A 17,089-nucleotide genomic window follows, 5' to 3' on the forward strand; every position below is an offset into this window, starting at 1 on the left:
TATATATAGATATATATGAACTTAATTGCAATCCTTGGCTGAATCCTACTTTTTATGATATTAGATACTTCTACTACTAATAGGAAATGTTCCATCAATATTGACACCTTTTTATTTGGGGTATTTACATACATACCATCCAATTGCTATTTATTCACATATTTAATATTTAAACATCTACTTTTTATATATTTATACTGTCAAAAATTTTCATATCACATTTAAAATATTATTATTTAAACTCTTAAAAGTGAAATGTAATTCCTTGTGCATAGGTGTACTTGAATTGTTATGCACATTAAGTGATTTGTATGTAAAATTTTTTCCCTTTAAATACAATCAAATCAATTTTTATGCTATATCATATCTCGCTTCAATTTTTTTTAAAAATATTCAAAATAAAAATCATTTTTATATTATATGTTAAGGGTTTGAAGTTAATTGTTACATCTAAAGCATCTTTCTCTATGTATAAAAATGTGTAAATAGCGTGATACATCTTTTCATATATAATTTATAACTTTTAGAATGTAAAAATTTAAATTTAAATGTAAATAAACTCATAATATTTGGTGCCGCGTACCCTGGCCTGCCTGTTTGTTTGCATCAACAATATAAAGCCTCTCAGATTGGAGTTCGAATTCTCTGCGACACAGTTGGTCTTAAGATGATAGTGCTTGAATTGTTATGCACATTGAGGATGACCGATACAATATGGCTTTTAGCTTATAGTAATAATAATAAAAAAAACAATAATAAAAAAAAAACTCTTAAACTTCCGTTTTGCATAGCGCTGTCAAAATAGCTCGTGTTCGACTCATTAAGAAGCTCGTGATCGGCTCGTTCGGTAAGTTAACAATCTAAACAAGAACAAACCTAGGATCATGAAATATTTTTTTTAGATGGAGATCCACTATCCCAACTCTATTTTGTGATCTCTTTTAATATTAACGTGTAAGGAGGCACGAGTTGTTCTTTAATTTATATATATATATATATATAATGATGAGTAGTATTTTAAAAAAAATTAAATTGATTAAAATGCTACAAAGATTTATAATTAAAAGTAGTAATTAAAAAAATAGAATAAAAATTATTAAATTAATTTTCAATGATGTTTTAATATAAAAATAATTTTTAAATTTTGCTCTAAACCTTTAATATATTATAGATTATGATTAAGATTGTCAAAATAATTTTTTGTTCGTGAACAACTCATGTTAATTAACGAGCCAAATACGAACACAATTTTTTAGCTTGAACAAAAGCTGTACAACCCTAGTTTTGCATCCGGGCATTCCAGCATTAATAATTATTTTCAGGTAATTCGAATTGCGAGAGCCGTTGCGTCCGTGTTACGCCAACGTGCTACAACGCAACCCTTCGGTAATCGGCTCCCTTTTCCCGCTCGGCGCCGCCCTTAGAGCTTGCCCGCTCGGTTCTTCTCTCTCCTTGGAGTTTCTCTCCTGCTCCTCAGACGAAACCCTAGATTTCAGCTTGTTGATCGTCGCCTGACTAGACAGACTATTGAGGGTTCATGGGGTCCTTTTTCTCCTCCGGAACATCAGCCGAAGAAGAGCGCTGCAACGGGATTCCGGTGATCCTCAACGTCTACGATCTCACCCCGTTGAACAATTACTTGTACTGGTTCGGTCTAGGCATCTTTCACTCCGGTATTGAAGGTGAGCTGGCACCACACTATCTCTCGCTACCTTAATCTGTCACTTTGATTTTTGTTTTTTTTATTCCTCTTTATCATTACATTCTGTTAGTTTTTGTTTTGGTTTTTCTGTTTATTACTTTTTTGCAGACTTCGATTTAGCTGTGTCTGTTTTTGCTGACTTGGGCGTGTTTTTCTGTTTAGGATCCTTTTACTAAGATGATCTGTATCAGATTTAAATTTCTAAGCACCTTTGTGGAAGTCTTTTATGGTCCTGAATGCACCAATTCAAACTTTAGCAAGAGCTATTAGCAGGTGTTCTTGCAAAGGTCGTGGAATCACTTTGATATCCAATCTTTGATGCTAGCTAAATTTTAATGACATATACGCTCGAATTTTAGGGGGAGTGTTATTGTAGAGATCTAGCATATTTAAAAGTTATTAATTTATAAATAATTAATTATTATTATGTAATTTTTTTTTAAAATTTTAGAATATTATTGCTATTATTGCTCTGTTTTTGTATGTACATGGATAGAGGAAGCAATTATACAGTAAATTAAAGTACGTTTATTCTTGGTTGCTACAGTAGTAATGTTGAAATCAAATTTGTCCATTGAAAAAAATAACCTTGAAAGAATCATGAGTAGGGCTGCAATCGAGCCGAGCCGAGCCGAGCCGGCTATATGATAGATTGGACTTGGTTTGGTAACATTGTATGTTCTTCATGCTTGGCTCGAGCTTGAGCCAAGCTTTCACATGTATGTTCAAGATTGACTTGTTTAAATTTTTTAATACTTTTACTTAATTTATACTTTATTTTGTTTATGTCAATTGAACGAGTTAATAACTAAGTCAAAAATTTGTATGAGCATATTGGTTTTCATATGAACTTTTCACCAACTAATTTAATAAGAAAATATAAATAAATAAGCAATTGAATAATTTTGATTTGGTATCTAATTATTTTACATAAAGTAAATAAGAAAATATATATACGTTGCAAATAAGTTTTCTTAAAATCAAATGGCATAAATAAATACTAATTAAAAAATTCATTAAAATAAAAAAAAATAAGAGTGAATTGTATTAAATTAATCAGCATATTCGTTAATTAGAACTTAAATTATTTGAAAATGATTTAAGAAGCTAAAAAATTATGAATACTTGCCTAGATAAGAAACATTTCGTTCGAAGAAAGGGGTACATCAGATCCTCAAAATGATTGTAGTTCTTTTATCTCATTAAAAGTAAGATGATTTACTACAACTGAAAAGCTAATGAGAAATAAGTTATATCGATTTCATTAATGGAAGAAAAATATACAATAGTTTCTCAAACTCTATAGTCATTAATAGGGATAACATTTATTCATATTGAATGCATATGTTGTTGTGGATAAGAGAATCAATAATAGTTTTTTTTTTCCAAAAATACATAGTCAATTTCATCATATTTACTATCATTTATGGGCTGCTAATGGTATAAAAAATGTGAAAGATTTTGGGCAGAGGTGGACGGGGATTTCAAGAAACTGTGAACTGAGAAAAATGACATGAACAAGATAGAGTTGTGAAAAGAAAAAGATAGACTAAAGGATTGAGGCTACTGAGTGTTGTGCCAACAATGATTTATAGATGTGAAAATAAAAATTAAAGATATATAATATTATATAGTTAATATGAATTATATAATTAATAAATAGTTATTATATATTTATGTAATAATTAATTAATTAATATAAAAAAGCATGATTGATTGACTATGCTGAATATTTTTGTAATAATTATTAAATTATGCTAATTAATAAATAAATATATTATTAATAATCAATCTTATATTATTATTGATATAATAATATATTACTCTGAAATATATAATTATGTAAGTTTTATTTGATTAATTTTTATTTAAATAATATATTATATATGCTATGCGTTATCATCGAGGTTAATATTAAGTATTGAATAAATTACTTGTTGAATAACAAATGAGTTTATTTATGAAAATAAATACAAAAGTTAGTTCATATTTATGTTAATTTAATTTTAAAGCTTTTAAAAATGTTCAAGCATGTTTATTTATTAATTTAAACAAATATGGTTGAGTAATAATTAACCGAGTTTGAATTGTTCATCGAGTGCATTAGTTCATTTATTGCCCTAATCAAGAGGCTCACAGAGCAAGAAATAAAAAAAGAAAGTTTGATTCAGAGAAACTATAGAGTGATACTTTGAGATTCTATTAGATTATTCAAATTATATGTTTGAGTACCATAGGCTTTTTAAGTTTGGTTTTTGCTTTAACACCTTATTTATAAATTAGGGCGGGGAGTTTACATGATACAGGGATTGCCACAAAAAATGAAGAGTAGATTGTTAGTTCGCTTTTTTATTGCACAGGCATATAGCCTAATATACAAGAAAATCCTCATTGTCATTTAGCAAAAAATCATGGTGGATTAAGCAGTGCTAGCTTAGATAGAATCACGACATGAAGTAGTCAACTTGTTAGGTGAAATTTTCAACTTGTTGGAGGAAGTTTCTTGGCAATATTTTATTCATCTAGGTGACTTTGTCATCATAGCCTTGGCAAGTTTACTCTGAGTTGGTAACTTTGCTATGAGCTTGGCGAGTTTCTTGTTATGTAGCACCGACATTTCTAAAAATATTCGTACTCGTGTCGGACACATATCAAACACCAACACTTGTCTGACACGTTATGACACTTCTCTGACACTATAAAATATATTTCTGATTTTTTTCAGGAGCGAACATGTTCGCGACACCTCAACATCTCATCAGATGTGAGCTTAATACTATTTCGAGAAAATGGCCTTAATTATACCTTATAGTCGAAACCATCCAATCTCTCGGTATGTTGAAACTTTATCTAACATTCGTCAAAATCGAGTATCGAAGGTGCATCCAATATTCATAGAAATCAAACATTAGTAATTCCCTCTTTGTATTCATAGGATTTTTTACATTTTAGTAGGTAAGTTGGATTATAAGTTGAATGAACTCTTTTGAAACATATTATATCTAATTTCTAAAACTAATATTCATAAACATGTGGTTTTATAATATAAATTAAATTTTATTCTTGCATAATTTGTGTTGTAATATTTTCAATAAAGAATAAGGGAGAAATATAGTTTTTATATTAATAATTAAGTAAATTTAAAAATGTGTCCATGAAGTGTCGTACCATAATTTTTTTTCAATTATGTCGTGCCTCTGTATCGTGTCCGTGTTTGTGTTTCCGTATCTGTGTCTATGCTTCATAGGTTTCTTGTGATCTTGATGAGTTTTTTGCAAGCCTGGCAAGCTTATTGTGAGCTTGATGAGTTTACTATGAGACTAACAAAGTTGATTTTGTCATTCCTTTCGTTCTGCTGAATTAGGTTGAGTTGTTATGACTTGATTTAACTAAAGTTTTTGAGATATTTGAGTGTACATTTAGACCAATTTTTTTATATCTTTGGGAGTTAATATTTAAAAAGAACAATAGAATAATAAAAAATATATATATTTCTGAAACAACGATTTGATCTGGGTTCAAGCAAAAGATGAATATGTTATTTTCTTTAATGACTTGAAAACAATAAAATCATACTTTTAGCAGTCTGACGATCTTGTGGTTTGACTACTAATTATCATTTCAATTTTATGACAAAAATATTTGTGTTTTGATCCATGTGAGTAATTTGTTCATTTTTTTTCCTTTTTTTCTTTGTTCGAGTATAATAGTCCCTTTTTTCACTGTTTCTTTTTTTTTTTCTTTTTTGTTCTTTTTTTGTTTCTTTTTTGTTCTTTTTTTGTTCTTTTTTGTTCTTTTTTTGTTCTTTTTTGTTCTTTTTTTGTTCTTTTTTGGTTCTTTTTCTCCTCTTTCTTCTTCAGGAAATTTATCAAATGGGTAAAGTTTGTGTGCTCTTTCCACTATTGCTCCCCTGTGAGTTCAATTGCTATTCATTTACTTTTCACCGCCACTCCAACTCTTGTGAGTTCCATCATTGACCTTCCATTTACTAGTTTTTCTATGTTTGTGTCTCCTGTGGAGTTAGTCCTTCCAAGCCTTAACGGAGGCAGTGAAGTAAATTTAAAACCCATTATCCTTGAGGAAATGTCTAAACTCTTGAGTATAAATTTTATGCATAAATTTTAGCATATGTAAGCATGCCACACTTGTTAATGCAGAACTATAAGAAAATTATGAGCAAGGTATTCTATCAAATAATTTGCTTCATTTTTGAGTAAATCGGTAGATATGGCGGTAAGCAGCCAAGTACACTTTCATTTTCTGATAGCACTTGTTAATTAAAGTAGGCTTTTATTTTTATAGTGATGATAATACTCTAGTTTTAAATATTGCTATTGATGTATCTTAACTGCAGGCAAATGAGGAAAAACTTTCCATAAAAATTGGTCACAGCTAAGTGGTTGAAAGTCGGGCAGTAGTGTTTAACCTTTCACGTTGTTTTTTTTGTGGAAATGTGAGAAACTTTATTGAAGCCTCATTCCCACTTACCTTAGCGAGGTAAAATTGAAACCCATTAGCTATAATAATTTGTCTCAACTATAATTGTGGTATACATTTAATAACTTCTAGTACAGGCTACATATCTGAGCATACCACACAAGTAGTATAAAGCAACAGAAATTTTTTGAGTTTAAGCATTCAATTTAACTAAAACTTAATTCACTTTTGAGTAAATCACAGTTCACTTTTCTTATTATAATTTTTAGTTGGAAATGCAATAACTTTTCATTTGCTTCTTCTGTTTTCTTGCCATATTTAAGTTAGCAGAAATCCATCAAAATTTTGTCATCCATAGCGCTTCGCATATACTCATTGCCTTTGGAAATTTTTCTTACTGATATGCCACCTGGAATTTGGAATCACAATTTTTATTTTGATGACTAACAACTTTAAGATGATATCACATGATAGAATGTTAAATTTGCAATTTGCTCCTTCCCCATGACAGTTCACGGCTTAGAGTATGGATTCGGAGCTCTTGACTTACCAACAAGTGGTGTCTTTGAGACTGAACCCAGGAACTGTCCTGGTTTTGTATACAGAGGCTCCATTCTATTAGGTTATATTAACACGTCACCCTTCGATCTTAGAACATTCATGGAATCCATGGCTGCAGAATACTATGGGGATACTTATCACCTAATCTCAAAAAACTGCAACCACTTTACCGACGATTTATGTTTCAGGTTGACAGGGCAGCAAATTCCAGGATGGATCAACCGGCTTGCAAGATTAGGTAGAAACTTTTTTACCATTGTTTTTTTGGGAGATTTTTATGCATTCCAATCAGTTCTTATGCATTTACATGTCTAACTCCTACCCTTTAATTTTAGCATATATGCCACCTTACATATGAATGAAAAAGATGTATTTCACTTTTTACAAGTTAAAATAACAGTTTTTCTTATTTGATATGAAAGATTTGGAGGGTATACATGTAAAAATTAAAGTTTAGGTCTTAGTTATGTAAATAAAAATGAATTCGGTAGGATGTATGTAAAGGCCTTTGGTTAGAGAAAAAAGGTACTTTGGTTAGAGAAGTATCACTACTGCCTTTAACACTGTTTAAATCAGTTAGTTTTATGTTGGAAATATGATTAAAAAAAAGACTAAAAAATCAAGCTATGACTCTGAATGGGCAGCGCTTGTAATGAAGTTTTAATTAAAATGCCCAAAATTTTAAGAAAAGCAATATAAGATAAAGAGTAAAAAAAAGTTTCCTAAAGAGGATAAAAGTTATTCTTGGTAGTGTTTTTATTTTTGTGAAAAGCATCAAAATATTCTCCTAACTTTTTGCAAGGGCTTATTTTAGTCTCAAAGTTTATAAAAGTGTCAATTTAATCTCTTGATTTCTTAACATGAATTGAAATAGTCCTTATGGAGGACTATTTTAGTCCCAATTTAAAGAGTATGAGGACTAATTTGACACTTTTATAGACTTTGGGACTAAAATAGCCCCTTGTAAACTATCATGGCTTATTTTGAAACTTCACTCTTATATTTTTTTTTTATAACAATGAGTAGATGGGAAAAAAGTTTATTATCTAGATTATGCATAAAGGGCCTCTTACATCATTTGGGAATGGTAGACAATTGAACACTTGTATTAACTTTTTCACTGCAAAACCTTAAAACTACTTGGCAATATCTTGGTTAAATCCACTTGCCTCCACTTCATCATTATCTATACTCGACTTTGTTTTATCTGGCTCTTGGAGTTCATTTCCGTTCTCAATAGTTTTATATCCTAATATGTGACACTAATGAATTCATTTTTCTTGGTGTAGATGTTCCCTTATGTTATTTGTTCACCTACATCTCACCATGCAACTGGTATGAATGATCAACTCACTCTCAGAGATCCAACGGTCATCCATTGTAATTTTGGCACCCAACAATGACAAATATGAAAGCACACATTTTGCATTAATTATCTATACTCGACTTTGTTTTATCTGGCTCTTGGAGTTCATTTCCGTCCTCAATAGTTTTAAGACATTATCATTAGTTGATTATTAAAATGGACAGGATAATCACATAAATAATCCACATAAAACTTATATTAATGATGCACATATTATTTCGTAAGACATTTGATCATCATATAAATATTAATAGCGATCAACCAAATCAATATTTGTATGACTTATGGGTGATTTATATCTATTATTGTTGTAATATGATTCCTAAGTAACTTCATCTAGCACTTTTAGGAAATATTTTGAGCATATGCTCATATTATTTCATAATACATTTAATCATCATATGAATATCAATAGTAATCAGATAATATCAATATTAGTGTCTTAGTGGTGATTTATATCTATTAGGTTGTTATGAATTATGGTTGTAATATGATTCCTCAACGGTTTCATCCAATGCTTCTTGGAAATATTATCACTTTTTCTCATAAATCGTTTTTAATGTTGATATGACTTAGGGTCTGTCTGCGGAGTGGTACATTCCAACGCCGTGGACTTTCGCTATTTGGGGCAGTGTTCGTGAAAATACCACCGTGAATATGAGTGTTTTGGCGTTATGTTTTTTGCCTGTAGTCCGTCTTTCTTATCGTGTTTCAACTTATTGTCCCCGCATTGCCCTCTTGCAGTTTCTCCTTTCTTCCTCTCACTTCTTCGGTTCATCTTGTCCGTTTAATTGCCTATCTAAAGCTAAACTTCTCATCTTCTTGTCGTTCTCCTTGTCATTTTTATTAAGTTTCCGAATCTAGGGATGGGCCATTCCCTCTGCTCTCCTCTTCTGATGTGCGATTCTGAAGTTAGGGCTTATATGAATGATTTGATTTATGATGAGAATTTGGCCTTTGGGTTTGCAATTCTTTGGTTTTGCAATGAAAAAATTGTGTTAGGGTTTGCTATGCTTTCGTTTTGCGATGGGAAATTAGTATAATTTTGGTTTTGTTTTATTTGATTTTGTTGTTCTTTGGATTTTTTTTTTTCAATTTTTTGTTTCATAAGTAGGGTTGTTATTTTGGTTTGTTGTCGTCTTCTGTCGTTTGATAGCGGTCTATTAATCATTGGGATTATGTTGAGGGTTGTTTGGGTTGTGCCTTCGAGTTATGCATTCGGGTATGTTGTTATTTGTTAGGGTTCGCTGTTCTTTAGGTGTGCTAGCTGCCTTGTGTTGTGAGGGGTTACGATGATGGCCTGTTTTACACTTTCGTTCTCTTGATAGTTGATTATTTTATGTGTTGTATGCATTGAGTGAACATGTTTTAGGCGAAAGATAAGATGTTTGTCATGTGTAATATTCATGATTTTTTAAGCTTGATAATGATACTAATAGCTTGCCATTGTATTTGAGGTGTTAAGGATCATTATAGTTTATGGTTATTGCTTGTATATGAGAATTAGGTTACGAAGTAAATTATAGATTGATCAATATTAGATTAGGATGGCTGGTCAATTTGTTGATTGGTTGAAATTGATCACTTAAGGGATTACTAGATATTCTAAAGATGTTATTTGATGAGTTGGGTTTTTTCCCACATAGGTGGTGACTAGTTGTTTTGATCAAAATTTGTTGAATTTGGCTGGTTGGATAATACTTCATTTACATTACACATGTGGCTATCGAAAGAACAACAAACCCAATTAAGGCCTAGCTGTAATGGCTTTGGTTGTTATGATGAGTAATATGACCCTATGGATCTTTTGGATGGCCTATTGTGTTGCTATGGTTTTCGATATGTACGAGTTCATCGTAAAATATTCCATGGCAACCAAGTTTCCCTTTTTCATAGATCCTCTATCTTGTTCTGACGTTTGATGGCAGATTCTTCACATATTTATATTGACACTAAGCCCTGATTTTATTTCCTAAATTTAAAGATTCTTTGTTTTCATTTAAAAAGTAGGATTAAGTTTTTGACGTCGTTGCGTGGGAAAGGTAATGGTTGAATTAAATAGTTTTGATAAATTAGAAAATTTAGAGATAACATATATACCCAAAAAAAATTATTATTATTAAAAAAAAATTAAAAATCAAAATCCAAAAATAAATATTTTTATTAGAGTTTTTACTTTGCTTGCTTTATTTGTTTATGCGAAATAGTGGATCTGAAGGTTTAGTACCTTACAATTCAGAATTAGAACGTACTATTAGAAAAATTCGAAAACAACAAAGAGAAAATAAAAATTTACAAGAAATGGCGAATAACTTAGATAATCCAATAAATAAAAATCGACAAAGACCTTTAAAAGATTATGCAAATCCGACAACAGATGAACTTCATTTGACTATTCAAAATTCTGATGTTGCTGCTAATTCATTTGAGCTTAAACCTGCTATTATCCAATTTGTTTGTATAAATTTTAATCTTTTATTTTCTCATATTTCTAGTTAACATTTGTTCACTGGTGAGTTGAGATGGGAACATCAAGAGAAGGCAGTTTGTGTACTACATGGGATAGAGAAGTTGTGATGATTTTTATACTGTTTGTCTGACAGAGATTGAACTAGGCAATCTACCTACAATGCATTTTAGTGGGGAAGAGTGACATAATATAATTCAAAAATTTTGTGAAAGGCAGGAAAAGAATATGATAGAAGTTGAAGAATAATGCGATCAACTTAGAAAGGATTGGAAGCTGTGGAAAGAATTGAAACATGGATCAACCGTGCTGACTTGGGATCACAACAAGACTTGAGATGCATCTGATGAAATGTTCGAAGGAGAAATTGGACGTGAAATAGCTTTTTTAAATTCTTTTGTCCTATTACTTGTTTAGAATGTGCATGATAATATGATTAGTACTTTAAATTTATTGAAGTAGGTTGTCCCTAATGCCAAAAAATTCAAACTTGTGGCATTATCTTCGGTGGAGTTGTTGCCACCAGTGACCATGCATGGCCTCCATGTCAAGAAGCCCCAATTGTTATGTAATTATTGTGTTATAATGTGTTGAATATGTATTACACTTGATGCAGTAGAATAATGAACTGACTTTTTTTGAGCTACTGAAATTTATTATGTTATTCAATAATTTGTACTTTGTTTACATGATTTGGCTTAATGTTTTCCTTTTAGGTTTGCAGGTGGGTTGAATTGTATTTTTCTTTTTTTGGGAAGAGGTCCCTTATGTTTTATTTTTTTGTGTGAGCTGTAAGTGGGGTATAGTAGGGACTTCTTGCCTATTTTTATGATTGTTTTTGTGTGGAATAAAATTCCCTACTGGTTTAAAAAAAAATAAAATAAAGTGAAATGAATCTTTAAATATTCAAAAATACTAGAAATAATTTAGATTTATCATATTGTTCTATATTATTGAATTGCCCCTTTGCAATGGAGGGATAGTACCATGAAAATTAACCATTTCTCGATCTTGGTGCTTCATGCATTAGTTACCCCTTTTTTACCCTATGCATTGAATAAGCCTCATCCATATAATTAATAAAAAGTAATTTGTAAAATGATTGTAATCTTATTTTTAATCTTTTGGTTAATCAGATGCTTTCTTTAGCTTCGTATGGTAAGCAAAAGCATTCTTAAGCTTTGCCCACAGTTTGTTAAGTTTCTCCCTGTTATCCAAACAGAACATTATTTATCTATAATCAGCTAGACAAAATTTTCAGTGAGCAAAACCAGTGATGAAAAAAAAGTGCCGGAAAAAAAATTTATAATTACTTAAACAATTATTTAACTCTTGTTGAACTTGTAAAGTTTCTGAAAATTTACTATAAATTACAGGTGCTATTTGTAATTGTCTTCTACCTGAAAGTCTGCGTCTGACCTCGCTTGAACATGTACCGGAGTACCATGTTTTCTCATCAGGTAAGCTAGCCATTCTTGATTTTTCATTTATTTATGTTCTATTAATGCTTTCAATATTTTTCTCTTTCATCATTTTACATTATTGACATAGGTCTATATTTGCAAAAGAAATCAAGAATTATGAATTCAATTGTTCTGTTTAAATCCAACAAAAATCTATGCAATCTTATTTTATTATCTTACTTGCTTTCCTAGAAGATGGCTCAGAATCTATTCCCTTTATCACCTCGCATGAGCCATTGGACGGCGATGATACGGATATCGATAAGCATCTTCTTTGATAGGTTCAGTGACCGTTGTGAAGGGTTCAGAGGTGATGAATTCATTTACAGATTTACTCCTTTTCTCAGGGCATTGCCTCTTAACTAATAAACTCTATCTTGAGGCAATTTTCTTTTTTGGGGTCTGTATGATAATGGCTTTAGCAGCTTTAAAAAATCATATAAATCTGGATTTATTAAATCCTGCTAATAATATGATTTAGTAAATCTGAGATTTAAGGTAAAACTGGAAGGAATTGAACATGAAATCCTGGATTTGAAATTGTCATTTTTATCTTTCTGACAAAATCTATAGTAAATCCTACATAAATCCGTTATCATACAACACCTTAGCTTTCCTAGTGCAGTTCGATGAATATATGCAACTCATCACTAGTTTTTTTCTCATTTTTTCTGCATTATTTGCTTTTGGAAGCTACTATTGTGGCAAATTTTTTTATTGTTTCTGGCTTCAACAGGAGTTTCTGTAAATTAGTTGTTTACCTTTGTGATATAAGGAGTTGTAGAAAGAAAGCTGCTATTTTGTCTTCCTTTTTACTTCTAAATGCAATCTAATTCTTCATAATTTTCATATGAACATTATGCTTCTTTTGTTATCATCTTGTTATTTTTGAGGTGAATATTTTAATTCTGATGGACATTTTTTTTGTTGTTGAAAAAAAAGGATATTCTACCTGATTTTTTCGCTGTTCAAGCAACTGCTTTGAAGTTGGTTTTATGTAATTTGAGTATTTTCACAGATGAGACCAATCATTTTTACGTATAAATTCATTGATGTGCCCCCGGCATTACTAGTGATTTGACAAAATTATTATTTTTTCTTGTGTTTGTACAATTCTTGTATGTTATTGTCAAAATGGGAGTTTATTTATGCTTGTTTTCAGTTGTGGAGTCTTTATAAAAAGACAAAGATGACATGATTTAGAAGTAAATTGTAACTACATGTTTGGAGAAGAATATGTTTTCTTGATTTTTGATTAATATTTATATGATACTTATATCCTTATATATTTAATTCTATGCTACTTGCTTTTAGCAATAAATTACAAATTTTAATTTTAGTTGATGGGGATATTCCTATTACTTCTGACAGCCATTCCTCCTTTTCCTTGTACAGGAACTGTGCCCCATGCAATCACTATTTTTCTTTTCCACCTAATCTATTCGCATTCATTTCCATGTAATCAACACCTATTCTTTCTTTTTTCTCATTAATGGGGAATTTATAATTAATAAGATTTGAATAATGTTTTGTAAAATATATCTGCAGTTTGAAGGAGAAATGAAAATGATTCCTGCTTCAAGCTTTTCTGATAAAATATCAGTCATCATTGATGTGCTTTATTCTATCATGTTGAATAGGATTATGGACTTTGCTTATTACAACCTTCTTGTGTTCACAAACCCTATTGGTCATGACTTTATATTTAATTTTAGCATTGCTTTTAGTTGCTACCTTTTTGTTTTGTGCTTCTCAATGTGATAATATGTTCATGTACATAGACACAATAATCTCTTGTAAATAGATCTTTTGTAAATTACAGAAACATACCCAATCTATATCAATGAGTTTCAATATTTTGTTGACTATTTTTATTGGAAACAAGTACCTCAAGATTTTGTATGTAGCATTTAGTTGTTTTTTTTTTTTTTTGTGATGGATGCATATGATGCTATACATGGGATGAATTTAATTAATTTTCTAACCAATTTTTATATTGATTTACATCAATCGATTCTCCATTCCTTTCATCTCTAAGATTTAGGTTTGGAATAATCGGAGTGCAAAAATGTCTATATCCACTTATTTTGGTTTCCTTTTAGTCTAAAATGTAGTTCCTCTAAGAAACTATGATGACAATTCTTTGACCTTTATATATCCCTTTTCGAGAAATTGTTTGAGGCCTATCAAGTCTTAGATTTTAAATTTTGGAGTTAGACATTCTTCAATATATGTGAGTTATTTTGATAAAATTTTCAATAAATTTTTTGAAAATATGATCTACTTAAGTGATCTTAATATAATTAATAATAATATAATGTTTTATTTTTACTGTCGCATTAGTTAAAAAGAAGTTGAAGAGACTTTAAAGAAAAATGAGGTGAAAAGTCCGTAGGACTTGATGATGTCCCAATTGAAATGTGGAAATATTTAGGAGATTTTAGAGTTTATTGTCTTACCAAACTCTTTAATATTATTTAAAAACTAAAAAGATATCTGTGGAGTGAATGAAGAGTATTTAGGCTCCCATTTTTAAGAATAAAATGAGATGCACAAGATTGTGTAAATTATAGAAGAATTAAGTTGATGTGTCATACCTTAAATTTATGGGAGAGGGCAATTGAACATAAGTTAAGAAATAATATAAAAAGTTCTCATAATCAGTTTGAATTTATGCCGGGCAGGTTTACTATAGAAGTTATACATTTATTGAGAGGTTTGAAAGAAAATGACAAAGAGAATAAGGAGAATCTACATATGATTTTTATTAATTTAGAAAAAACTTATGATAAGGTTCCAAGAGATATCCTTTAAAGAGTTCTAGAGAAGAAATGTATTGATGTCATTAAAGATATGTATGCTAGAGTTGTTACTTATGTTCGAATAGAAGAATTAGCCAAATATTTTCCTATTTTAGTTTGGATTACTTCATGGATCAACTTTAAGCTCATATCTTTTTGCTTTAGTTAAGAATGCTCTTACAGGACATTTACAGGAGGATGTACCTTGGTGTATGTTTTTTGTGATAATATCCTTCTTCTAGAAAAGACTAAAGAAAAATCTCAGAAAAAAACCTCACAAAAAAACTTGAATTATGGAGGTCTACATTGGAGTCTAAAGGTCTTCGTAGTCTAAAGGTGAGTCTAAAGGTCTTCGTTTGAGTAGAACTAAAACTAAATACATGGAATGTAATTTTAATTGTAGTAGCTCTAGTGACAGAATTGTAACTATGAGCGATCAAAACATTAAAAGGTGTGACCCTTTAGATATCTCAGGTATATTATTCAAAGTGATGGTGATATAGATGAGGATGCTATTAATAGAATTCAGAGGAATGCTTCGGACTTATTATGTGATAGAAAAGTACCGCTTAGATTGAAAGGAAAATTTTATAAGATGGTCGTGAGACTTGCAATGCTCTATGGAACTGAATGTTGACCTTTAAAAGAGAAGCATAAAACTATGTTAAATGTTGTCAATGAGAATTCTTAAATGAATGAGTGACTTTACACTTAAAATTAAAATGTGAAATGAATATATCCATAAAAGGGTTGGTGTAGCTCTAGTGGCGGACAAATTTAGAGAGAGTCGTCTTAGATTGTTTGGTCACATTAAATGTGGACCATCTGTTGATCCGGTTAGGAGAGTAGATGTTTTAGATTCAACTTATGTTAGGAAAGGTAGAGGTAGACCTAGAAAGACTTGGGCTTATTGTATAAAAAAGGATCTTAATTTATTAGAATTATATGAAAATATGACACTCAATAGGATGTAATGGAGAGAAATAATTCATGTAGCTGACCCCACTTATTGGGATAAAGGCTTAATATTGTTGTTGTACACCTCTTCAATATATCTATTCATCCACGTCAACACTTATCAAGATATTTTCCTCTACTTAAATGATACATATTGTAATTATCATCTTGTGAGTCTTTCATGAACGTAGTATGATATATTTGGGCATGTAGCCATGATGTTTCGCTAAGCGAGTAAAACTTTCAAACAACACTATCAAGGAGTTTGAGCCCATATAATCACTTATAGATAAAACACATTTGAATTTGGAAGAGAATTCATATAGGCTTTTCCTAAGTCTTCACTTAGAAAGGCATTCTTAATATCTAGTTAGTGTTGAGGCTAATAAGCCTTAATACATTCCCATAAGTACACACATTCATGCATTTGCCACCAACAATACTTTACTCTTTAGGTATGCCCACACCATCTTTTTGGAGTTTAAGTATGACATAAATATGGTACATTTTGTTGCTTTGTTTTAATATTTCATGATTTTAGGTATTAAATTTACCATTTTTACAAGTTATTGACAGTACATACATGTATATAAGTGTGCCCACTAATATCATTAATAATAAGCATGGATATAACCTTTATTTATTTTTTATTTGTTGAAATATTAAATAAAAAAAATGATCAAAATTGATTTTTATTTTGATTTTTGAAATTATAATCTGAATTTGAAAACTTTGCTGCGAAGCTATATTTATTAAGGAAGATTTACAGAAACGCCATTCAATTCTTTTGTATTTACAGTATCCATCACCTAAATTTAATTGTTTACATGCATGCCATCTTATAACTATTACGCTAACGGTGTTCTGAAAGTGATGTAAAATTTGGGTGGTAAAATATAAAAAATAAAGTTTAGGGGTTAGATATGTAAAGATGAAAAAAATCAAATGGTTTGTATGTAAATTCCTTTTTTGATAAATTAATGTCCGTAATCTTGCTCGGTTGAAATGTTGCATTAAGAGTTTGTAATTATAAATACATCACATTGTCCCACAAGTGAAAAAGGGGACAGTTTTTCGAGTTACAACGTTAGTGTAATAGTTATAAGTACAACACGTTATCCCACAGGTTGGAAATGTGTATGTATTTTCTTGAGTTATAATGTCGGTGTACATAAGAGTTTGTTGTCTCGCGGTAGGGAATGGTTGTAGCAGGGGGGAAAAACTACTGGAACTCAAATACGTCGTACTGGTCGGCATGATGTTCTGGATGATGCTCCGCTTTGTTGGTTGTTTGTGATTTCACGACGTTGGTTGTTGCTTCACATGGTGCTTTGT

General features: G+C 30.5%; 1 protein-coding gene across 1 annotated transcript; it reads left to right on the forward strand.

The window, feature by feature from the left end:
- Window positions 1-1,300: 1,300 nt before the first annotated feature.
- Window positions 1,301-12,274, forward strand: LOC110027807 (deSI-like protein At4g17486). Its single transcript, XM_020729387.1, has 4 exons — window positions 1,301-1,682; window positions 6,651-6,938; window positions 11,910-11,993; window positions 12,189-12,274. The coding sequence occupies exons 1-4, from the start codon at window positions 1,538-1,540 to the stop codon at window positions 12,272-12,274; spliced, it is 603 nt and encodes a 200-aa protein (XP_020585046.1). The 5' UTR covers window positions 1,301-1,537.
- The last annotated feature ends 4,815 nt before the right edge of the window (window positions 12,275-17,089 follow it).

This window comes from Phalaenopsis equestris, unplaced genomic scaffold (genome assembly GCF_001263595.1).
Source record: "Phalaenopsis equestris unplaced genomic scaffold, ASM126359v1 Scaffold000450, whole genome shotgun sequence".
In the NCBI taxonomy this organism is placed as follows: Eukaryota; Viridiplantae; Streptophyta; class Magnoliopsida; order Asparagales; family Orchidaceae; genus Phalaenopsis; species Phalaenopsis equestris.

What these genes read in the sequence shown, in the direction of transcription:
- LOC110027807 (XM_020729387.1), top strand. Translation starts at nt 1,538, where the DNA reads ATGGGGTCCTTTTTCTCCTCCGGAACATCAGCCGAAGAAGAGCGCTGC. An exon ending in CTTTCACTCCGGTATTGAAG is followed by an intron (nt 1,683 to 6,650) that starts GTGAGCTGGCAC and finishes TCCCCATGACAG; the next exon opens with TTCACGGCTTAGAGTATGGA. An exon ending in GTACCATGTTTTCTCATCAG is followed by an intron (nt 11,994 to 12,188) that starts GTAAGCTAGCCA and finishes TTGCTTTCCTAG; the next exon opens with AAGATGGCTCAGAATCTATT.